The sequence below is a fragment of the Megalops cyprinoides genome, chromosome 13 (genome assembly GCF_013368585.1).
Source record: "Megalops cyprinoides isolate fMegCyp1 chromosome 13, fMegCyp1.pri, whole genome shotgun sequence".
Lineage (NCBI taxonomy): Eukaryota > Metazoa > Chordata > Actinopteri > Elopiformes > Megalopidae > Megalops > Megalops cyprinoides.
Genome location: NC_050595.1, coordinates 8564065 through 8589207, shown reverse-complemented (window position 1 = coordinate 8589207; position 25143 = coordinate 8564065). Strand labels below are relative to the sequence as shown.

The following is a 25143-nucleotide window of genomic DNA, read 5'->3' as shown; positions in this document are numbered from 1 at the left end:
TGCCTCGCAGCAAATGCTTGCTCTCTGAACTTGTAGAGACGCCCTTATTCTTTAAACCCCTCCACCACCACCCCCTTCCCCTCCCTGAGTTGTTCCGGTCCCTGGAGGATGCTCACTTGGTTTGCTGTTCGGTGAGATGGTGACCAGCCTCCGGATCATACCAGGGGACTGCTGCATGGGGGGCGTCCGGCACATCCGCTCCTCGTTCTCTGTGGTGGGAGTCAGGAGCTCCCCCACCAGGATCCGCTCCAGGCTGCCATCGTCCACGCCCTTCCCCAGCCAACGCCCGCATGGGAACCTGACATTACATTACATTACATTATTGGCATTTAGCAGACGCTCTTATCCAGAGCAACTTACATCAATTACAGGTTTTTTTTTTACAATGTTATCCATTTATACAGCTGAATATTTACAGAGGCAACCATGTGTTAAGTACCTTGCCCAAGGGTATAGCAGCAATGCCCCCGTGGGGAAATGAACCGGCAGTTATGAGTCCTGCTTCTTAACCACTATGCTACACTGCCAACCCGACATCACACCCAGATAGGGTCACTGCACACACCCACAGCCCCACACTAACCACCAACATGCAGCACTAGACTTGGCATAGAGATCGAGGCCATCCAGGCAAGCCCACACAATGCAAACACCAGCCCACATACTAATCAGCCTGTCTGTTCTGCTGGGCTGGGTGGGAAAGGGTAAGTGTTGTGGTTAGCGTGTTAGCCTTGCAAGTGCAGCACTGCCCACATTAATAGTGTGTCAAAAAGGAAGTCAATGAATGATTTTTCAACCAAAGGGACACAGGCAAATAATATGACCTTGCTTTCGGTGTGTAAAAGAAAGGAAGTGGATTTGATGTGTGAATAAGTGATGTGTAAAGTGCTCTGTAAAGTCAAGTGAGTAAAAACCACCCGTTGTAACATCTGCTGTACAGTCTCAGTTTCTTGGGGTTCACAGAAACCATGAACAGAAGGGGATAAAGTAATACACTACTTTGTACGTGTCACTAGTATACATTTACTGACATTCTGCTCACAGAGATGGGGAAGCAACTGATACAAGAACGTGAATACAACTTAAATGCTCAATTTTCATGAAATGCATTCTCTCTGGGGGGGAAATGAATCTAAGGAAAAACATGGTCATATATGTAACAAATGATAAATGTACTCACTTGTAGGCGTGTCCTGTGATCTCGTTCCTCACCATGACGCACTCCACCAGCCACTTTGCATAAAGCCCTGAGTTGTCATGCCCCATCTGCACCGTGGTTAGCTTGCCCAGGTTCTGGCACTGTGAAGAGAGTAGCACACACCCCCACAGGGTCAGGACAAGTGGCAGGGAAGACCACATCACGCCCAGCTCTGGTCCTCCATGGGGGCGACTGCTCTGTCTGGCTTACCTTAGGCTAGAACAACAACTCCCCTAATTCAAGTCATTGCTCATGTGGCTAAATCCACATGAGCCCATAACTACCAGCCTGTTACTCAACACATTACTCCTTTGGCTGAATCTAGCCTAACTTAAAACGATCACCTCCTCATTCAACACAATCTACCTCAGCCCCATAACTACCACCCCCTAATTCAGGCCATTACTCATTTTGCTTGATCTACATTAGCCAATAACCGCCACCCGCAAATTCAATGCAATCTACCTTGGCTAATAACTAAAATCTCCCTAATTCAGCTCATTACTGCTTTGATTGGATTCATTACCCAGGCCGACTGGTAGAAAAATATCTCGTGATTCTGTTACAACAGTGCAATGCTCTTGATTGATTCCTTATTGCATTCCCACACAAAAGAAAATATGAGGACATGCCTCGCTTATTGCTATGAACAACATCTGCATCAAGATGAATGCCACGTAAATGAGCACCATGTCCCCAACCCCTGCCTCGCTGTAGGCCCCGCCCACCTCAAAGGTGATCTCCAGGGTGTTCTTCGGGACCTGGAGGACGCCCGTCTCTGACAGCTCCCCGGAGACACAGATCCAGGGATTGGCTGTGAACATGGACCCTCCCAGCTTCTTACTGGGAATGACCACCACATGGTACGGGATCACTGTGGGCGGAGCCAGAGAGGACAGTGAGGGTCACACAGCATAGTGATGGGAGGATGGGAGGCTTCATTAACCCCCGGAGTGGGTGGAGCCATCAGATGCTGTCAATGACTCACTAATCTAAACCAATCATAAGTGTTTTTTTTTTAAGTAGTTCATATGACTCTTATTTACAGCACATGGTAGCTAGTTCATGAAGTCTCACTCTGCCAGTGCTAAACACACACACCTGAAAATGTCAGTACTGCACACATAAATGGGGTTCTCCACTTTGAACCACATGTAGCATTAATGATGAAAGCTGCAGTACGCTGAAAAGGTGAAACTGAGTTGTGGGAACTCACTGATGGTGGTGAAGACGTTGGTGAAGCAGAAGTAGTCCACGGCGTTGAAGGAGAGCAGGTGGTAAAGGAACTGTTCTTTCTCATCGTCGCAGCGCAGAAAGGCGTAGCGTTTGTATAGTTTCCTGTGTGGAGAGAGACACACACAGACACATGGCTCAGTGCCACCACCACACACAGCTACCCCATATCTCCACAATATAAACAAGCCCCGCATTTCTTACCAGCGTTTTCACTGTACGTTAAAATTCAGACCTTGGTAAAGCCCAATTGGTTAACACTGGTGCCAATGAAAGAAGTCAACAACCAATGAGCTCACTTCTCGGTTAACTGAAGTCTGGCCCCTCCTTTAACCTCCACCCCTCCAGCTGCCCAGCTCAGTACCGCAAAGTGATAAATATTCATCTTCGTTCTTTCAACAATTACAGAAGGAGCGGGGATGACAGAATGTAAATGTTCACCCTGTTAGTAGCCAGAGCAACGACAGCTACAGCCATAAATATTTACCCTCTTACCCATGGGGGGGCTCAAATTAAAAGGCCCTGGTACGGAGTGCGGCAGAGGTTAAAGACTACATGACTCTTCAAAGGCATAAACACCCCGGGTGAGACTGTTTGCCACCGATAACGCATGGATAAATAACACCCCACACGGCCGTCTGAATTATTTCAAAAAAAGCTCATATTTCATGCATGAATTATTCATATATTTCAGCTTGATTTACCATGTACCTGAAGGGGATGTTCAAATGAGCTGCCTTGAGCTCTCAAAATGAGGACATAAGTCAGCATTGTGAAGGATTTCTGAAAAACCCTGACACGAGGCTGTGGTTGAGAGTGATCTTTAACTTACTGCTGTCAGTCACCAGGGTCTGTGTATTCCACAGAGTTAGAGGAACAAAGAAAGGGCCTTGTACTGTACACTGTACAGAAACTGACAAAAGGGCACCTCCACACTAACATTACTACAGAGCTTCCATTACAGTCTGATCCCACTCCATCACCAGTGTGAAAGTTAACACATAATTGACATTGCTATTGCTGTACACAGCTGACCTCATTTCTGAAACAGGGCCCGAATCTAAACCTGCATTTAAATTTGGACAGTCGGGAATGGCAGACTGCTCTTTGCAAAGGTGTCTCACGTAAACAGTCTTAAGCCTAATGTACGATTTAATCGAAGTGCACATTAGGAGCTTTTCAGCTCTAGACAGTTTCAGTTCTAGACTGTTCTTTTCAGTTTGCTGGCCCTATGCTGAGGGCCTGCACAGCCAGTCCTGTGGCTGGTGGATGCTGGGGGTGACAGCGGGGTGCTCACTTGGTCAGCTCATGGTCGGACAGGAGCTGCTTCAGGTGCCGGGACAGCAGCTTCTTCTCCATGGATAGGCGCACCCAGGCCCTCGCCTTGCCCACGTCCGTCTTGATCTCGCTGATGTTCTGAATGTGCCTGTGGAGGGAGGGGGAGGGGGGAGAGAGGTCAGGCAAGGGGGCCGGACTCTGCTGGACTCCACCCAGCTGTGCCACAGGGGCCACGGGACCAGAACCTGGGCCACAGCCAGAGTTCCACTGTCACCATGACAACCATGGAACCTCCACAAAGGCAGCCACAGAAAGTAAGGTTGACAGCGCCTTCAATCCATTGTATGAATCCTCCTTTACATTTATGTCCAAAGGTTAAAAAAAGGACCTAAGTAGCTCACCCGAGTAGCTTACCCGAGACTCCTCAGTGTTTCAGCCTGCGTCTTATTAGAACCGGAAGCCACTATCGAGCTTTGTGCACCCAGACTCATTTCCTTCCACTCTACCAGCAGGTTCTGTCTGCTGCTTAAATGCTGCCCTTAAGTGCCAGACTCCCCCCAACATACACACATTAAACCAGTTCCTAAAAATACCACCTAACTTCCTTTCCTTCACAGCCTTTTGTGACAAGACTCAACACCATGTGATTCACGCAGTACACTTTCACAGATACACACAGAGCTGTTGTGTCTCTCTAAAAAACCCAAAAAGCCCAGCAAGGCTGCTGGTGTCAGAGGAGTGAGAGATAAGAGTATTGATCACTTCCTGTGATGCAGCAGGGACAGAGGATCACTGATGTTTACTGCTGCCCGAGACAAACAGCAGTGGCTTCCAGATGTGCTGGGCTTCTCATTCAGACAGAACAGGACGGTATACAAGGTGAATTCATCACGAGCGGCACCTTTAAGTTTGTGATGTGATCACAGAACCCCCCCCATTAATAGCTGTAGGTTGGTTTTTGTAGGTGAGACCCGTGTCAGTAGAGATTAGGTCTGGCAGATTTGCTGATCACAGTTTTTTTAGCACCCATCCCCACCGCTGTCTAAACCACATCAGTACAATGACGTGGCGGCGAGGCCATGGGGCTACGCCGTCTTGGTATCACCACTAGTCTGCCACGTGCTCGACCTGGGGGGGTGGTGAGGAGGAGGTGTGAGGTGCAATGTGTGTGTGTGTGTGAGTGGGGAAATGTGTGGAGTTCAGTTCAGTGCCTGCCTACAGGAAAAACAGGGTACATACAGCTAGACTGTAAAATTACTTTTTGCTTTAGTCAACAACAACGACAAACAAATAAAATAATAAGAAAAACAATATCACACAGCCTGTCGTTACAGTTGGGGAGAACAACATGCACCGAGTACCAAGTTACCTGAAACACAGTGGAAGTACAATCTCAATTGTCCTTGCACCACTTTGCCACATGGTGGCAGTAAACAGCATGTTTCGGAACACACTGTATAGGACATAATGTACACGGCACAGACAGTACCATGATGTCTGGAACTAAAAATTTGATGTCTGTACAGTTGTTGGCTGAACAGAGGGGAAACAGGCCATTTATTGAAACTGGGTGAATTTAATGCACTCTGAAATGCCACTATGGCAGCAGCTTCAATCAATACTGTCTGTTTTGCAAGAAAGGAGCAGCCATTTGCTTCACATTAGTAGCTAAAGCCATGACGTGGTTTCATCGCACATACCACCTCTTCCTTTAAACAACACTCTTCAAAGTGAAGAACATTAGCACATGCAGTAAGGGGAAGTTAAAAATCCCCTGCATTCTCTCTGCATACAGCTTAAACACTGATCTCCTTCTCTGTCACGAACATTCTGATCTGATGATGGAGGGGTGGGGGTGGAGGAGGGTGACTCTCACCTCATGTCCTGGATGAGGGACACTTTGAGGGGGGGCATGGCGGCTCCAGCGTCAGACTTGCGCCTCTCCGTATCGTGGATGAAGCCTGCGGAACACAGAGATGGGGGGGAGGGGGGAGGTTGGTATAGTGTGTGCTGTTCATCATGTGCTGAATGTCAGCAGTACTGAGAGGTCATCAGTAAGAGCACAGTCAAACTCTAACCTCAGCAGTGCCCTGCACTGTGTCAAAACCTACTGACACTACTGACCCAAACTCTGCATGCGTGAATACTAGCTTGTCGGTTTATCCATCTTATATTCTGCCTGCTAGCAGGACACTGCAGTTCCCAAATCCTGTCAAAGGAGGGAGCAATTTTGACATGTTGGTGTACGGATTGAATGCGCTGCATGGTGAAGCTATATGGAACTGCAGACAGGAAGGATGGTTGGGGATCGTCAATAAATTATGCATTTTTCTGTAAACAGTCCTGAACGCTTCATTTCGAATATGCTTTACAGGCCTTGCAAGTATTCTTACTGACATCAGAAGCCTTACATGCCACTGAGCGCTCGCTGCCTCTGTGCATAGATAAACAAACATGTAGGTAAAACACCTGGGCTCCAAGATAAGATGAAAGCGTTTACCTGGAGGGCTCAGGCCGCCTGGTGTGGCGTCTTTCTTCTCTTTGCTCTCCTGATAGTGGAGCAGGTGGGACCAGAGAGCTGATTTACCCTGACAGGAAGAGGAAATAAAGACGGCTGTTTGTGACGGCGTCCTGATGATATTCCCCCACTGAAGCCCGCCTCCAAAGTGAATAGAGTCGCAGCACCTGTCCCGCTGGGGGTGCCAACACTTGGAAGGTGCTACGCGGTTTGGTGACCTGAACCTTGAGATGTGACAAGCGGGTAATTTGTCACAAGCAGTTTGGGCTGATAGTGCCGGGCTCAGAGCCAGGACCTGCCAGGTCAGAGCTTCATCAGAGGACACAGCTCTTCTCTGCTTCTTCATTCCCTTGTCACTTTATGATGAAAAATGCTGGGGGCGGCCATTTTAACCTTATCTGGAGTCTGCCGAAAACAGCTCCAGTATCGCAATACTGTAATGTCTGCAGGTGGGAAAACCCGGTAAAAACATATTTTCTTGCACACAAGGAACTCAAACCCTCGGCTGCTTCATCCAGCTGAGTAATTTTCTGATTGAATAAATGGAGGTTCAGATTCACCCAGGCTCGGATTGGCTGGTGGGGCAGGGGGGCAGGGATTACCTGCTTGACCTGCAGGCCGTGGCTCCAGATCCTCTCCAGCAGGTCGCACAGGCTGGCGATGAGGGTGTTCTCCTCCACGCCCGTGATGCTGACCTCGCCGTGGCCCAGCTCCACCGCCTCCCGGCCCATCTTCTCCACCAGCATGCGCTTGGTCTAGGGGGCGCCAGCGAGCAGAGGGAGTTACACCGACACACGGTCAATACCGTAACACACAAAACACTCCATTGCAAAACAGCACAATGATGCTAAGCAATCAACACAACCCGTCACTGTCCAATCAACACCACAGTAGCATCGCACAGTACCCACCACTCAAACAACAGAGCCAAAATCAGCTCTGCGTATCTAGGATCCATCAAATTACCACCTAATTATCACCAAATAGCACCACTTCAGCTATTCTGAGTCCAAGCAGGGCTCCCTGGATTACCCTACAAGTCTGAGGGAGAGAAAAAGAGGAATACCTTGTTCCTGCACTCCTTCAGCAGCCCCTCCACGAACTTCCAGTTGGTCTGAGCGATGACGGAGGGGGACAGGTTCGACAGCTTGGGCTGCCGGATGGTGGTGCCCAGGTTCCGCGCCTCCTGGATGTACTTCTGCAAAGGGGGAGAGAGTCAGAGACGTGGCGCCGCTCGCGGTTTGAAGAGAGGAGACGCAGGGGGAAGGGAGATGGATGTGGAGCAGGGAGGGAGACACAGTCACAGACACTGTCACAGAGGGAGCTGCGTCAGAGCCTAAACGGATCCGCTACACTCTACACGGGGATGCGCACGCTCCTCTGTCACGGCCGCTAATCAGAACCGAGCATTGTTCCCATATAAAGCGAATCAGAATCTCTGCGGAGAGGGCCTTTTGTGATCTTTGTTTCAGCCGCACAATTAAATGTGAGCTGGATTTGACGGGGGGCTTAGAGCTGAAACCAGATAAGCCTGTTAGCGCAGAAATTAAACGGAATCTCTCCCATTTCATGGGGGCTGATGAATACGCAATCAGACACCCACACACCATCTAATGTCAACCGAGTGGGAGAGGACCAATCAAGTGCGCGCATGAGCGCTAAGAGACCAATCACAGACGTCCCTGAGATGTAAAGGACCAATCAAATGCCTCCGACAGATGGCAATCCAAATACACCCCTGGGAGGTAAAGGGCCATCCACACACCCAGCTGAGGGGGTGAAAGACCAAATCAAATCGCCACTTCATGTTGCAATCAACAACTTTCCACGCTGCTTTTGGCCCATACACAACACACCAAACCACAATTGATCAGAAAACTCTAGAAAAAAGTATTTTAAATTGCAGTCTAAACCTGATCATAATGATACAGCACATTATGAATAGATAGAGTGCAGGGTGAGGCAGCAACACACACCACACACACACACACACACACACTGTGGGCAGGAGGGGACAGCATGCGTGCGTGGAGCCCCCCACCCACGCATGGCTACTCCCACACGTACCAGGTCCACTTTCACCGACTTTATACAGGGCTGGAAGGACTGGGACAGCCAGTAGTAGTCCAGAGACAGCAGGAGCTGCAGCCCCGGGAACAGACACTCCAAATGCTGGATGAGTGCATGCGTGTGTGTCCGTGTGTGCGTGTGTGTGTGTGTGTGTGTGTGTGTGTGTGTGTGTGTATGCGCATATGTGTAGATGCCAGCATGCATATGCGTGTGTGGACAGGTGGGTGTGTGTGTATGCATATATGTAGGTGTGTGTATGTGCATGTGTGTGCACAGGCATGTGCTTTTGTGTGTGTGTGTGTGTGTGTGTGTGTGTGTGTGTGTGTGTGTGTGCATATATGTGCATGTATGTGCATGTATGTTATGTCAGGAAGAAGGAGACACAGAGAAAAGCGAGGCCCATGCAGCGGAGAAGACAAGACAAAAAAAGTCATGCAAAAGTACACGTAACAAAGATCACAAACACGTGCAAAGAGACAGCAGTGAAAGCCGGCACCACCAGCAGTTCCACCTGAACATACCGCAGGACTGTAACCATGACGACAGGGGCTCACCTCTCTCTGGTCGTTGTCCAGGTACAGGTGTTCTGCATGCTGCTTCTGCCTGTCCTTCCGCCTCCACTGCGCGGGAGCGCTCCTCTTTGCCCACCTGGAGCAGAAAACACGACAATGAAATCAGGTCACAGGTCACAATCAAGCAGTGAGCCATCCTGACAACACGGAGCAATTTCCTGCTTCTGTTCCACCTACACCACTGTGGTATACTGCCAGACTTGCCTGCGCTTATATATTCTGTTATCACCATTTCCTATCAGCCTAAATGTAGCTTTTATCACTATCATTTCATATTCAAACCACGTCTGCTGTTAATCACTCCCCCGTGTTCCCCAGCAGGGTCTCTCTGTACTTCTAAACTCCTCCGCTGCTTGCCAAAACTGGGGCACTAGAATGAGTTTATGCAGGAATTAGTTCAGAGAAACGCTGACGAAAGCCCTGCTGTATGTGTTCCGCTGATGGGAACGAATCAGCAGGCTAATCACGCAAAAAAGACCGTTTGGCTATTTCCCAAAACTTTATTGCTTAAATCCTCCATGTGGTCCTTAGTGCGTCATGAAGCCACCAACTTTCTATGGTTTTAACTCATTTTTGCACACAGCACAATAAGGACCCAAGTTCCTAGGTAAGCCAAATAACACGCTACATTCTGTGACATACTGTGACATTATCTGTTATCTGCGAAGGAAGCAACGGAGTCAATACACAATGTTTTTGGGCCTGTTGTGCAGATTCACTGATCTTAAAATCAACTGATTGGCTGCTTCCCATTCACTGTGCCCAACTCTACCCAATCTATTATCGATAAAGATCAGCATTATCTGTGAGGCAGGAAAGGCTAAGATTCTGTGTTAAGAGTCTGGCATATTTCCCAGCATGCTCTTTGGAAAGACTCACTTGTTGCTGGTGGGCCCAGTGGACAGCACATCGGACTGCAGGCGGGGGAAGAAGCCTTGCTCATAGCGGCCCTGCCCGATCTTCATGTCCAGCAGGTGGGGGTGCAGAGCCGTGTGGTCGATCTTCGACAGCCGCATCTCGATGGCCTTCTCTGGGGTGACACAGAGGAGAGAGACAGTCACAAGCCGCCTCACAGGAACAAACTGAGAGCCCGATATCTCCAGGGGAGGAAAGCTCCGGATCGCCCTGTACCCTGCACTCAAAGGGCATTCGGCTGAGGGGTGAAGGCTGTTCAATTAAACTACTTCACACCGTCTGACACCCACTGCCATCTTAACACCAGGCAAATCCCCTGTTAGTGATGGCTACAGCGCGACTCGCAAGCAGTTCACACCACCAACACCAACATCTTCCGCACGTGCACAAAGTCTTCAAATTACAGTCGAGGTGCGTTACACAAGGGCAGTAACTTGATTGGGTTATAAGACATATCTTCCAGTGATTAGTAACTTGCATGTCTGCAGTGCAAAATGAGAAAGACTCGCCACAAAGTTTGAATTGACTGAGCTGTACATCAGTAATAAAATGAGAATGCATTAACTAATTTTCTATTGCTAAAACTTACATAACAATGAACAAAAGTCAGAACAAAACATCAGTCTGATGTTGCTTTGGGGAGCAGAGTAAAGCTTGCTTCTGGCACTGCTGAAAAACAATATAGGAGGATCCTTCCAGAGCTCATCACTATGATAAGTCTGTAAAGTGCTGAGCTTAAAATCCAATAATGGAAAGATCAATACGCAGTGCCAAAAGGCCAACTTGATATTAATTTGGCACAAACAATGGTCATTCAAACAGTTCAATATACACCCTCATTGCTTTTCATTTACATACAAAGTGGTGAGTTTATCCTAATCCTTCAACCCCCTGATGACCTATCGTTCCCATAATGCACTGCGGGCATGTGCCAGTAAAACCGCCACCCAGAGAAACAGGCCAGGTGAAAGCCAAGACATGTCATTACTATCATCGGCCTTGTTGTTCTCCAGATCGAGGCAGTGTGGGGGCAGGGCGATCAGATCGACCTTCTCAAAGCGCTTTTTAACAGCAGCGGCTGGAAACGAAAACAGTCAGTCTGTCAGCAAGGAGCAGTCAACGCAGAAGGACCAGCTGCAAAAACAGTTAACAGGCCTACTGAAATATCCTACACAACCCTAAAAGGAAACAATCTAATACTACAGCTTTGCAGGCTGTCCAGTAAGGGTGTGAGAGAACCCCTTTTACTGATCCTTTGAATTCTCAACACAACATTTATTCATTGCCAAAGGAAGACATCTTAGGCACTCAAAACCTTTACACACGCAGACAGTAAACAGATTAATCAGCACCTGGTAAGGTGTACAGGTTGCATCAAAGGATACGGAAGTCATATGTTTCCAAATACTGGTATGAATTATGAGTTGCCATGTCCTCGCCCTGCATCCTCACCTGACTCGTCGATGTTAGCGCACTTCTGGTACATGGACGTGCGCAGCGTCGGCGTGCGCACGTTCAGCATGCGGATCTTGTCGACGCGCGCGTCAAACACCCGCAGCGCGTGCTCCTTGTCCTCGTCGTCGTGGCACAGGATCTTGCTGTCAATGAAGGAGGCGAACATCTGGGTCTCCAGGAAGCGGGAGAGGAAGGGCAAGTAGGGCTCCGGCTGGTCTGACAGGAAGGAGGCCTGGAGGGGACAAAAAGTGTCGCATTTTTCCATGAAATTATGACTGCAGAAAATTTTTTTTTTCTAAGGGGCTGTTATAAGCAGTCTAAATGACCTGACCTCTGAAGAGTCCTTACAGAGCAACAAAAAATTGTTAACAAGTAAAAAAACAGCAACAAGAGGATTTATATTGAATTTTCATAAAACAGAGTACATTTCCAGAGGGAGCCTTGCCAGTTAATGACATGTTATATTGCTCACATTTCAACTTGTGACCCATTCATAGAGCTAGACATTCACTGAGGCATTGCGTTGACTGAGTTGCTATGTTCCCGAAAGGCATATCTGACCCACAGCGCTCTGCACAGCCAGTACAGCTGATGATTTGGGACTGCCCCTGTCGCGCTCACCTTGTCAAAGTTCTGCATCTGCTCTCGGTTGCTGAACCACGACTCCTTGTCCTGGCTGGGCTGGATGACGAACACCTCGTAGTCGGCGAACATCTGCGTGAAGCGGTTGGCGAAGACCTCGCGCACCTGGATGTTGAGCTGGTGCATCTTCAGCTCCTCCTCGTCGCACTGCACCTTCAGATCCTTGTTACTGCTGGCGTTCTCCTTCACGTCCAGCTGAGAGACAGAGAGAGAGGAAGGGGGGGGGGGTGAAGAGGAAATGGAGTGAAAGTGAGAGAAAGGAAGAGAGAGTAGGGGAAAGGGGGGAGTAATGGAGAAAGGAGGAAAACAGGAAAGAGAAGTAAAAAGAGAGAAAGATGCAGATAAAAAGAGAGAACAGCAGAGTGGAACAGAAAATGGAGACGACATAAAACAAGAGGAAAGGAAACGGCAATGGTGAAAAAAGAAAAGAGATAAGCAGGAGAGGAGAGAGAGGGAGATGGCGACAGAGGGGAGAGGCAGAGCAGAAGGGAGAGGGAGAGACTGTCACTTCACATCATCTTATCTGCACTCTGGCATGTTAGCCTGGGGGTGACAGGAGCCTGGGAAAGGAAACATGAGGCATTTCTTTCATTTGCAAAACAAACACGGCCCTCTATTAAACCGCAGCCGAGTCATTCGCCCCCCGAAGTGCCTGACTCCTAAAACATGAGCAGCAATGCGCTCGAGAGCGTGAGAAACGGACTGGGCAGATGGACCGGAGCTGACCTGTCACAGTGACACCCGTAGCCCCGTCCAGACTGGGTCTGGGGCACCGACACCACTGGCCCAGTTCTACAGCCCTGCCCTGAGGTCCCCTGGCCGGGCCGTGACCTCATGTGACCCCAGGTGTGCCGTGCCTCTGAGGCCACAGGTCAGACGGCGGCCGTTTACAGTAAACGGCTGCTGACCTCACGGCTTAAATGAGACGCGGAGGTCAATCCCTCACGCAGAAAACAGGCGGTATCTGCCTCCGCCGCTAAGCTGCTTCAGTGCTGGAGACGAGGGCCGGGTTTCCGACAATCCTTTCACCGGCCGACAATATTAACAGGCCTCTCTTACACAAAACCCTGACACCGCGCGGCCGATCAGGCGCTAGTCAGGCACGCCCATGACTGTTCATCTTCTGCTGGAGCCCACAGGAAGAACATGTTCACCGTCATGTGTCTCGAACAGATGGTGCCAGGCGTTGGGAGCCGTGTGTGGGCCAGCTCACTACGACACCATTTAAGCCCCTCAGCATGCCTGTCGATAAAGCCGTGCCTTTCTGCTCCATGCGGTCAAAGCGAAGCGGGCACACCGCTCCACATTCCTATCTCCTTTCTCATGCCCAGAGATGATAGTCATGGAAAAGCCACATTCAGAACGAGTATGTCCAGCGCTGTATAAGCTGCATAGCACTATATGATTCATAAAGACGGTTTACAAAAACCTAAGATGTTTGATGACGAGAACAGGATGTTCAGTTCAGCTAGCCTCATCACTTTTCTTGTAGCACAGAGTGTATCCAGCTCGTTGCCCAGCCTGGCCTTGATCCGTCTAAGGGTCTCTGCCTCCAGTGTGAAAGCTGATAATACTTGCCTGCATCAGTGGTAAAATTTCTCATTAATTCATTTCTGCATCTCTTGTTTTGCTGACAGAGCTGAGCTTGAAATAACTTCTGCAGTCTGTACACCAAAGCGTAAGTGTTTGTGATTTTTTTCATTACGTTACTTCATATTACGTCATTTTGGAGATGCTCTTACCCAGAGCAACTTCCACATAAGTGCATCACAATGCTAAGAGGTCAGTAAAATACTGAGTTAAGTGCTAAACTAGTGAAGAGTACTTTTTTAAATAGAAAATAAGGATGGATAGGATAGATAGAGAGGAAGGTAGAGTAAAGATAACGATTGAAGAGATGAGCTTTCAGCTTCATCTTGAAGGGGTGTGACCGCTGGCCTCACCTTCTCCAGGCTGACCCCGGTCCTCTTCACCAGGGCCTGCAGCCGGGCGATGGTCTCGTTCTCCTTCAGCAGGTAGGAGTTGAGCGGCGAGCCGCCCAGGTTGCCGTTGCGCTTGTCGGAGGCCATGTCGCAGGTGCGGAAGCCCTTGAGCTTGGCCGCGCTCTCACTGCAGTGCAGGTTGCCCTCCGGGGGCACGGCGAAGGCCATCAGCACCTCCGAGATCTCCTGGATGAACTCCAGCTTGTTGGGGAACTGCGGCAGGTCCTCCGGCAGCTCGATGAAATGGTTGTCAATGTCCACGAAGCACAAGTTGGCCTGAGGTGGCGACGGTTCATGGTTAATAGTCACACCATTAAAAACAGAGGAGCAAAAATGCCTCCGTGTCATGCTGGCACGCACTACTACTTTAATCCACTAGGTGGCCAAACACAGTCATAACACACATCTGCATCAATATCCGTTGGCAAATCCCAATTACAGATTGAGAATAGGGTCATCTAGGATTTCCAAAAATCTAAAATTACAAGGAGATTCTACTTGTCAAACGGATATTGACAAACTAATTTTCCTTAACATTCCGACTAACATTATGCGTTTATACATAAACGTATAGCGAAAGCTTGTTTCCCTCATAGATCATATTCACTGTCATTTATACTGCTGCACTCTGCACAGGACACTTAAATACCTTTGGTTAAGTGGTGGCTTGGTGAAATTAAACAAAGAAAGTTTTAGTATCACTCACAAACTCACAGCCTTTTTAGGCATTTAGACTGTTCACATTGGAAAGGTTCCAATAGTATAAAAGCAGTGTTGGCAATGCATCAACCCGGATCAGCAAAACAAGCATGCTGAGGACTAGGGAACCTTAGTATGACTTAAGAGGGGTAATGTACTTTCATCAGCACATGCAGTACAGAGAGGAGAAATGTGGCAGACACATGTCTCCAGATATGAGATATTCCTACGGGGGGATTCTGAAAATACGCAGTGAATCCACATTTGATTACATTTCCACATCAGGAGAATTAAAAAGAAAAAAAAAGAGAAAACCACAGAGTCATCTCCAAATTCAATTAAACATCCGCCCACAGGGTTTTTCAAACCACTGCTGCTGTTATGAAAAATAAGGTTGTGTTTAGAGTTTGTGTGTGTGTGTGTGTTGGGGGGGTTGGAGGAAATGTCTGAAAGAGCGTTACAATCAAGATCAATCTTGTGACAAAGAAGAAACATGCCGAGGCAGCTGTAAATTGCATCTAATCTGCGTGTGACGCCCTGGGACGCTCACAGAAGGATCCGCAATTTAACGCTATCGGCGCGGTACAATATATCAAGCAGGAGATGGATGAGATTAGGATGGAGGGGGGTCTGCAAACACCGCGAGAGGAACCCCCCGCTCCCGCCACCTGCGTTAGTATGCTGAGCACACAGCGCACCCGTGGACTGCAATCTGATTAAAAATGATTTGCCATCACTTCCGGCAGGGAATGTTTATGGAGAGGGAAAAAAAAAAGATAATTCCACCTCGGTGATTCCTGCCTTGGCCTTTTCATGGAAAAACAGTTTGTGTGTGTGTGTGTGTGTGTGTGTGTGTGTGTGTATGTGTGGTGAGGAGAGACAGAGGGAGAGGAGGGGGTGGGGGTGACGGCAGGAGAGAGGCAGAGGGGGGCGGAACCTGGGAGAACAATCGTGATAATTACAAAAACGGTGTAATCTTCTCCCGGAGGCCGTGGAGGTTGCTGATACTGTGAGCAGGCGGTTTGAGGATGCCACTGCTTTCACCATGCGCACGATGGGGAACATGGGGCCTGGGGTACCCTCCCTCAGAACAGCAGCGCTTGCACTGTAATCATACTAAACACCATCCAAAGGAGGGCGTCTGCTAACGGGGCTTACAGGGACTGAGCTGGGACTCTACAAGGCCTGTGGAACATGTAGCTTTCAGTGTTGTGGGAGCGTTTCCCAGGAACGTGGTGAGCCCACCTCCTGAGGCAGCTCCAGCTTGGAGCGGTCGTCCTGGCCGTTGGAGTGCAGGCCCATGAGGTAGGGCACGGGGGCGTCCAGGAAGTGCAGCAGGGAGGCAGGCAGGATGGGCACGTACACGTGCTGCCACTGGAAGGGGAACATTAAAGCCGTGATGCTCTCCGCCACAGTCATCAGCCTCTGGTAATCTGCAGGGGACAAAGGGGACGGAACGATGTTAGCCACCAGTCCTGGGCCACAGCTCTGTGGTCCGGGCTCCACACTGTATGGAAACAGAAAAAACACCCCCCTCGATCCACATCAAAGTCAGCTCACACAAAGGCACTTTACTAATTACCCAATTTGCCGCCGATGATCCCCCCCAGCTGAACCTCAGTGGACCCTATGCGTTTGTTATAACTATAACTCTTCCCATCTCCAGGTTCCCAATTCATGGATTTAATCATGAAGACGTGCACCAAGTGAAAAAACTGATTTGTTTTTCCGGAAACCATCTAGCTATGACCTTATGTTATTGTGATTAAACATCGCTGACAGCACCCCTTGTCAGCTGTTAACAGTCCACCGGTCCTGAGGGACTCTACATATTGACACTTGACACTCCTCATACAATGCAGTGGTGCTTGATAAATGAACCATTGAAACTGGCCCTGATGTAGTCAGGATATATCATAGAAGCTGCTAGAACCTTCTGTAGTCAGACCTTTGTGTGACTAATATTACATAAATACACAGGTAAACATGAACATTGTGACTTTGATGTTGAGAAGCGCGAACAGCCAGTTACTGGCATTTGTTGTTTCAGGCACTACAAATACACACACGATGAAGCGTTTGACATCCTGTTTGCCATCTGCCTATAAATATTTCCAACTAAGCTCCCCTCCAGATATACTCGCCTTCTTAAAATCACCGTACACCATACAGCCTAACTGCCGAGCATTGGTGTCCTTTTGCAAAAATGGCCCCTACTCCTACTCCTACATTCTGCCTGTCCTCTAGTCCCTGAAAAGAAGTCTCTTTTGCAGGCTGGGTCTCTCTCTGCCCACTTCTCTTCCGGTAGCGGATTCATCTCCCCGAAAGCGCTCTGTGACTCAGGCACAGGAATACTAATCCGGATGGCCTGCTCTCACTGCCGGAACAACAGGCCCTTTCATCACATGACCGCAGCAGCGCTAACTCTGTCCCGCACCAGTGCCAGGCCCTGCCAGTGGGCCATCTGTAGCCCTCCGGGTCAGAACACAGCGTGATAGGACCGCTAATCGGGTATCTGATCGGAGGAAATCATTAGGAGCTCAGCGGTGATGCTGCGTCAGTGCCGACTCAGTCACCTCCCTGTTCTCCGCTGTGACAGGCTGACTTATAGTGGGCTTCCTGCCCAATCGTGGTTCTCTGACTAGAAGGACCAGAAGCAGCAGCCCAAATATGGTGCGCCGCGAAGACGGGCGACTGGAAGTCTTCAAATGGCCCTATTTGCTGCAGGGGAGGAAAAACAGCAGATGCCGGTTCGGAGGACGCGCGGACGGGCAGGCCTGTGTGTCTGAGCTATGAATTATGGGCCTATTTTTAGCACCGCGACTGGCATCACTTCCTTTTTAGTAGAGAACATCCCTGCCCTCCATGTCTGCATCTCCATCTAATGACTCCCCTGTCTGTCTTTGTCTGGAGACCGGCAGGCCTGCTTCTTGAGAACACTCTGTGCACACACAGTCTGCAGCACTGAGACTTCTGGTACAAAAAAGAGGGTGATGTAATTTCTGACCAATCGTATTTCCGCTGCATCACTGCCGTCCTCCTTTTTTTCCCCAATGCGTTGCCGAGCAACACCACAGCAATGCACCTGAAAAAAAAAAACGCATCCCTGCGTTTTGCAAATAATTCGCTCTTCGTTGTAATCCTAATTGATACAAACTGTCTCTTTGCTTCTCTGATTCTACCCCCACCCCCCAGTTCCGGGGAATGTAATTCCAGGAAGCTCAATTATACGCAAATCCTTCTGAACATATAAAAGAATCAAACCTACCCAGCAGAAGGGGCTTAGCGTGCAAGGCTGAAAAAGAGGAACCTACACATTTCTGACATGCTAATGACAGCAGCCTAATTTCCAATATGAGCCAACCTTCCAGGAATCCACCGTTGATCCCCTGGGTTTCTGCAGTAAATTCTTCAGATTGTTAAGCAGTGGTTTGTACGATTCAGATGATCAAAGGGTCTCCATCACTTCCCCTTTTAAGGGGATGTTTTTATTTGCTAACAAAATGCAGAATTTTCCTTCAGTGGCACATGTCTGCGAAAAATTTTCGAAAGAATTTTAAGGTGAGCCCCCCTAACTAGCCTGCCAATTTAAACTAGCAAATTTCACCGAGACACTTTTGGGCACTGGACTTGCGCCGTTTAGGTTCTGCAAACAACGATTTCCAAAAGAATGAAGTTTTCTCTCTGAAATGACATTTTAATGACGCGTGGGGCCGGGAGCGACTCTGATGGGCCGGATAATGCGTTGCACCTCATGATCGCTGAACACCTGCCTACACCTCGACACATTCATTAAACCGCCCTCTCCGCGGCGGCTGGCTGACGGCGTGGAACATTTCATTTATCTGTCAGCCAGGAGGATAAACAACCCGCGATTCGCGGTAGTGCGCCTTGGAATTAACGAGAGAGGGCGAAAACAAGGCGGACGATTCCCGCTGAACGCACCGCGCAGAGACCCCCCTCCCTCCTCTTCACAGCAAACCGGAGAAAAATGCCGTCTATTAGCAACACTGCGACGCGGCTCGGCCAGCCTTAACTGTATTACCCATCTACAGAATGACGCAGCAAGCTTGGCGAGCGATAACTCGGTGATGGTGTTTTATTGTTTAGGTAACGATGACTACGTTAAAACAACGCAGACTCTTTTACTCCCGGTCTCTGACGCAGTTGTGCTAATCCGTCTGGTTTAGGGCACACGTAAAGTCGCGCCTGGAATGTATTGTGATTTGTTATCTGAGTTCACAAAAGTTCATCTGGATTTAACTCCTGTTCCTGTAATTGCGATCTAATTCACAATTCGCAGAACAGAGAAATCTCCGTAAAGCTACGTTAACTATTAATAGCTCAGTAAGATTAAAATCATTTATCATGAAAGCCATGTAGAAAGCATCAAATCACGGAAAAATGTCCTTCCACTAAGCCAAAATCATCATTTTGGCCTACTTCCTTAAGTCTTGTGTCTAAAATCTTATTTTGACTTATATCATTGGTATAGGTACACCACTCATCTGCTATGCAAACTGATATTCTTTGTTTATTAAAAGGGATCTCTTTGCTTACACTAAACTACATTCAGTTGATGACTTCTTGGAACATTCTTGATACACGCAAAAGAGCACAAGATCTTCAACCAACCACTCAATAAATGTCAAGCACCAAGTGGATGTACATGCTGTAAAGTCACAGTGCAGTTGTGTTTACATTTGTATTCATGAATAATTAAACAGCATTGTACATTTATAGCAATGCAATTTACCGTTTCATGGGCAAACCGCCCATGGAAAATGCATCTAGCCGTGTGTGGATCTCCCCCTCCCCCGGGAATCACCCCATGCTAAATCACGGTCAAAGGGCGACGACGATGCAGGGCCACGCTACCCACAATGCCGTGGGGCAGCCGGGGGGGGGGGGGGGGGGGGGACTTACGCTGAGAGTAGAGCAGGATCTGGATCTCCAGCAGGGCGCAGGTGAAGAGCTGCAGGACGTTCTCCACCCCAAGGAGCTCGAACACCTCCCTGATGGGGAAGTCGAAGAGGGGCAGCTCGGCCGTGCTGGGCCGCTGGCACACGATGGGGCCGTAGACGCCCGAGAACTTGAGCGAGCGCCCCGCGGGCGGCAGCGGCACCTCGTACAGGATGTTGTAGACGTAGCTCTCCAGCGGCAGCGGTGGCGGCTGCGGGGAGGTGACAGCCCGGTGCAGCTGCTCCAGCGCCTTGCGGCAGGCCTGAGGGAACGCCATGGGCGCCATCAGGCAGATGCACTTGGAGACGTAGAGCGTGTCGCGGCTGATGTCGTAGGAGTTGAAGCGCTGCAGGCGGGAGAGGGCGGGCGAGGGGTGCAGGGCGCCGGGCCGTGGGGGGGCGGCGGCGGGGCAGGGCCCCGAGGGCGAGTGCAGGATGTCGTAGCGCTCGGCGTTGTGCATGTGGTAGAGCGTCTGCATGGCCGAGCAGATCTGCTTGCTGGTCACCTCCTCGTAGAAGGTGAGGGCGAAGCCGTAGGAGCGCGAGCCGTCCTCGCGCGTGATGATGAAGGAGTGGAACTGCGGCTCGCGCGAGTCCGCCTGCGTGCGGAACGACAGGCCCTTCGGCATGCAGAGCTGTGGGGGGGAAAGGGAGAGAGGCGGGGTCAGCGAGGTCGCTCCACCAATCGGCTGCCTCCAGTCAGCCAATCACTCCACCAATCGGCTGCCTCCAGTCAGCCAATCACCGCACCACTCAGCTGAGCTGGCAGGACCACTGAGTAGTGACCAAAGGGCAGGAGTCTGAACACAAGGGTTGCCATCTCAAATCCCAAGTGGGACACTGTTAGACTAGAGCGAGGTTCAACTACTTTGCTCGAATTGCTCCAATGAATACACAGCTGTATAAATGGGCCAAAGGATATAATGCCAAAGACAGAGTCACCCATTGTGCAATAAAGTGCCACAGATAAAGTCACCTATTATGCAAACTGGTATGAGTGAATTGCACAAATGTTCATTTGTAAATCTTCTAAGTACAGTATTTCTCAAAACCCTGATCGTTCATTAATTTCTGAGATATAAGCACTCCTCTGGCCTCACCATGCCCACAGCATCCTGGTCGAAGGGGCTCCACTCCACATTCTCAGGGTAGTGCGCCAGAACTTTGGACTTGAAGGTTCTCCGCAGGGGACTCTGCTCAAAATTCTCACCTGATGGAGAGAGAGGTGGAGAGAGAGGGAGGCAGGGTCAGAGGCGGTGCCAGAGGGCAACACAGGGGGCGGAGCATGAGCATGTGCACAGAAACACCCAATCAGAGACAGGCTTGAGGCGCAAGACACCATCCGCAGGAAACAAGGCAGTCGGCACATTTGTCTTGAGTGAAAGAGAGCTGTATTGTATAGAGCTGCCACCTTCACCTAAGTTTGGGTAAAAGCCAGATAGGAGAATATACTGCAGATATTAAGAAAAGGTCAGACTGACTGCAGGGGGAAAAAAACGTAGAGCCGCACAGTTAGTGAGGAGTTTACAGAGGGGAGATTGTGTAGGCAGAGGAAGCTTAAATTGTGAACTATTATCCATACACTGTTTATATTTATAGCAGCACCAAGCAGTTAAGGTAAACACATATAAACGCCAGGAGCTGAAAAAAGGTGGCAGCGTTTACAGCAATACAGGAAAAAAAAAAGAAATGAAGAAACAGTCAACCAACCAATGAAAAAAAAAAATCAAACCAAAGGTCAAGCTGAGGTGGCGCGCACGTGAACACGTTGCTGAAGATTCATTCATAGAGGAGGAAGGGACAGTAGACATTGACCAAGCAACGCCCAGTGGCAGCTGCACTGGGTATGTGAGGTGGAGGCAGTGTTTGTCAAACAGATTGGCTTGCTGTTCAGTAGCTGCTGGAGGAGGAGGAGGAGGTGGAGGAGGAGGTGGTGGGGGGGGTGGAGGACAGGCAGTAAGAGAGGTGCTCCCAGAATTCCCTCCACCTTTGCGGAAGTGCTCAGCTCAGAAACGTAAAAACAAAACAGGAGTTCTGTGAAAGAAGGGGGGGGGGGTGTCAGGTTAAAGGTTGTAGGTTAAAGGGACGCAAGCAGAGCTGAGAAGATCAAAGGGGCCGTTGGGAAAGGGGGGGATGGGGGCGGGGGGAGGGGGGTTACCTTCGTTGGTACTCGCCGACATTCGTCTGGCTCCATCTCTGAATTTAGTAGCCTGTATATACTGGCATAAAGCTATACGACAGATAAAACAACAGTTAATCACATGACCTGGAATACCGCATCACTTCTCACATACATCTGTATTCCCAGCTGCTACAGTAATGTTCTCTCAATGTTACCGGAACATTGTGACAGTGCTGGGTGTTAGTTGGCTGGGTAAGGACTCAGCCCTGACAAAGGGGTCAGCTCCTCCCAGCTTGTTTTAAACTGTCTGGGTTGTAAAATGTCTCTGAATTTAAACGCTAACCTACTTGAAATTCATGCTAATCTCCGTTTTGCTCTTTCTAGCTCGGATTAGAGGCTTATGTGCTTGAAATGCAGTACGGTAATAACACAAGTGGGGATATGGTTAGACATCAGCAGCTTCAGGAGTCAAATACAGATACAACGTGACAGAGCTGTGCATGACATCATCGCAAAAGCTATACCTTAAAGGCAAAAGAGCAAATCTTTAACAATCATGCATTCTAAACAGTACCACTTCCCCTTTAATTCCCTTGTGACTTGATTTCATAGGAAATTTCCAGACGTGTCATGCTGAAGTGTGTATACACCCCCTATAGGAGTTCTTCCCCATGAGGGTGGCACACCTGCCTTTGTTAGGAGTAATGTTACACTGCCTATAAGCTACACTGCCTCTTGGGTGGCAGAGTAGTATGTGGGGCGGCAGCATAGTGGTAGGGAAATGGGCTTGTAACTGAAAGGTTGCTGGTTTGATCCCCCACTGGGGCTGCTGCTGTACATCTCGGCAAAACAGTTAACCCACAATAGCCTGAGTAAATACCCAGATGTATAAATGCTTAACATGTTAAAATTGTAAGCTGTGTTAAGTCACTCTGGATAAGAGCATCTGATAAATGACAATAATGTAATGTAAGTTTAGGAAGGGCATTCAGAAGGTTGAAGAGGGCCACTTAAATGGCATTATCAAAAGCAGACATACATGCCTGGGCCAGTGTCCATTATTAACCATGTTACAGTGAAACGGGCCTAGTGCAATCAAGGTCGTCCTTGCAGCGGAAGGAGGAGGAAAAAAAAGTCATGTTTATATAATGTGATTTGAGCAGCAGCAGAAATGCATGGTGACAAAGGCTTGCCAGCGGCGCCCGCGGTGACAGGGGCCTAATCGTGCGCGCCCGGGCAAGACGAGGGCAGCCGTCTGACTGGCATCCTGAGCTCCCAAACCGCCGCCTCATTGCTGTGTGCGTGATGCCCGCGGGCGGTGACGCCGTGCTGCTGAGTGCTGAGAGAGCGCTACAGCAGGCTAAAATCCATACAGCATGGACGCCTGCATGAATAACCGCATCATCACCTGCATATTGTTTAGAGTGATAAGCCTAATGGTAAGGAGGGACCTGCCCTAAAACCTGCAGTGTGGTTAGCGGTCTCCCCTATGCCAGGCTAATACTGGACCTCTGTATTATTCTTCAGAAAAGCCAACCAAGCATGGACGCTCGCATGAATAACAGCATCGAAACCTGTATACCGTTTACAGTGCGATAAACCCAATCCTGGAGGAGAGCGGCCTCCATAAAGCTGCGCTCGGCCCGCAGGCCTCAGGCCCAATGCTTCATCGCCCAGCAGCCGGCCTCACATGACCCCCACGACATCAGCCTGCTGAGCCAATCAAGCTCAGAGCTCATGCACCTCCTAGAGGAGGAGGAGTGACGGTGTGCGTGTATGCGTGCGTGTGTGTGTCTGTGAGGGGGGCTGGGGGGGCGTAGGAGGAGGGAACGCTCTCAGCGCCCACTTCACTCATCTCGCCCGCCGTGATGAGAATCCTGCCTTTCTTCCGTCTCTCTGCCAGGGACGTTAGGCTCGGTGAGCTGCAGCTGAAGGAGCCCCGAGGCTGTGGGAGGGGCCGCTCTGCTCAGACTCGCCCGTGACAGACCCATGACTTGCCGGCGAGAAAAACTCTCACTTCAGTGTCTGACGCTGCTCCCACGATACACTCACCAAGCGTAATCCCATGATGCATTTCAACTCCCCCCTGCCCCAAAGATGACACATCAGGGCTCATAGCCTGCACGGCCTCATTTCCTGGCGCGACATTTCTTTCGTACCCTTGGGCAAGTTTCGGAAGCTAAATCGCTTCAGTGACTATCACATTACATACACGGACGGTATGTAAAAATGCAAGCAATCTGCAAGTTGGCCTCCATGCAAATGCTTTTCCCTGAGATGACAATGGGGCCATTTTTCCGCTTCCTGGTTGGCTGGGCAGCTAGCTCCCCTTATTGGCTGATCTTACGCTGTATGGCTATAATCCTCTTGACAGCAACAGTGAGCGGAACGGAGAAAGTGCAGGAGGAAATGTACTGTGAGATCTACAGGATAACACATCGCAGGACACCCTCTACCTGCATTCACCACCTGTAAAGTATTGCAAATAAATGAAATGCCACCGCTGTTATTAATAAATCTACTGCTGAACACAGTGGCGTCATTGTGAAGAGACTGTTCCATTCTTCGTGCTGTTTTTCCCCTTCTACATTCCCCTCTACAAGCACTCAAATGAGTCAATACAGGTTACTGTATTGGCTCCCATTAGGGCGTTTACACAAGCCCAGGTTCAGTGGGGTCACGGTTCTTTCTGATGACATTACACAACCTCATCTGTGGGCAGGACCGGTCTCTTTCTCTCTCTCTGCTAACTTTCCAGAATGAAAGTCAACGTGACCAGAAGTGAACAGGCGTAGGTGTGTTTTTAACGACACGGTGGAAATAGGAATCGAGAAGTTTTCCTTCATACAGCGCAACAAAGAGAGGTTTTTGCTTTCTTTCAGTGTGTTACTACGAGAAGTACTGCCAAACAAGCTAGAGGGAGCCATAGACACGAAGTGTATTGCAATTACACATCCTCAATGGTGCATAACTACACAGCAGGAAACTAGCTGCATGTGCAAGGCTGATTTAAGTACCTGTTCTGCTGACATGCTGCAGCATGCCAGGGCAAAACCTAGGAGCTTTTGGGGGCCTATTATCGCAAACAACATGTACAGTTTATTGAGGCAGTTTCTGCACTGACAGCCTGAAGTCTTTTCGGCGATGAAGATATTTGTCGCCCATTTCATTGCAGGGCCTATTGCTGAAATAAGGTCATTTATTTGAAACATGCGAGCACATTGTGAGGAGGAATGAGAGGAGGCTGCCAGGGCTTGTTAGCTCAGAGTCTTTGGCAGATGCTTTACATTTCTTTCCAAGGCATGGGAGTGTCTGTCGAGAGGAAGCTTCCGAGCGCAAGGACTCTTCTGGAAACTGGAGTCCGTAAAGCAGGCCACTGTGACATCACTGCGTGCGAACCAGGGAGAAGCCGGGCGGACATTTCGCACGGTGACCTACAGCCCGGCAGCAAAGTCATAGCTGTGAATTTCAAATCTGGACAAGTTGCAGAGCGGCCTA

The 25143-nt window shown here is 49.4% G+C and overlaps 1 protein-coding gene across 3 annotated transcripts in view; it reads right to left on the bottom strand.

Moving 5' to 3' along the window:
- The window catches only part of LOC118788526 (DENN domain-containing protein 5A), a 46362-nt gene that overhangs the window by 3897 nt on the left and 17322 nt on the right, over positions 1–25143 (bottom strand). The window contains exons 2-20 of one of the 3 annotated variants that reach the window (XM_036544545.1): positions 21682–21753; positions 20624–20733; positions 19489–20158; positions 15808–15995; positions 13825–14139; positions 11861–12076; positions 11237–11471; positions 10773–10862; positions 9749–9899; positions 8852–8945; positions 7294–7425; positions 6830–6982; positions 6210–6297; positions 5586–5670; positions 3729–3857; positions 2415–2536; positions 1927–2072; positions 1181–1299; positions 117–298 (exon numbers count right to left, since the gene is read on the bottom strand). In XM_036544545.1, the coding sequence (XP_036400438.1) occupies positions 117–298; positions 1181–1299; positions 1927–2072; positions 2415–2536; positions 3729–3857; positions 5586–5670; positions 6210–6297; positions 6830–6982; positions 7294–7425; positions 8852–8945; positions 9749–9899; positions 10773–10862; positions 11237–11471; positions 11861–12076; positions 13825–14139; positions 15808–15995; positions 19489–20158; positions 20624–20733; positions 21682–21753 (3297 nt within the window). The remainder of the gene's footprint in view (positions 1–116; positions 299–1180; positions 1300–1926; positions 2073–2414; positions 2537–3728; positions 3858–5585; positions 5671–6209; positions 6298–6829; positions 6983–7293; positions 7426–8851; positions 8946–9748; positions 9900–10772; positions 10863–11236; positions 11472–11860; positions 12077–13824; positions 14140–15807; positions 15996–19488; positions 20159–20623; positions 20734–21681; positions 21754–25143) is intronic. The other 2 variants (XM_036544546.1, XM_036544547.1) reach the window with 2 other exon arrangements.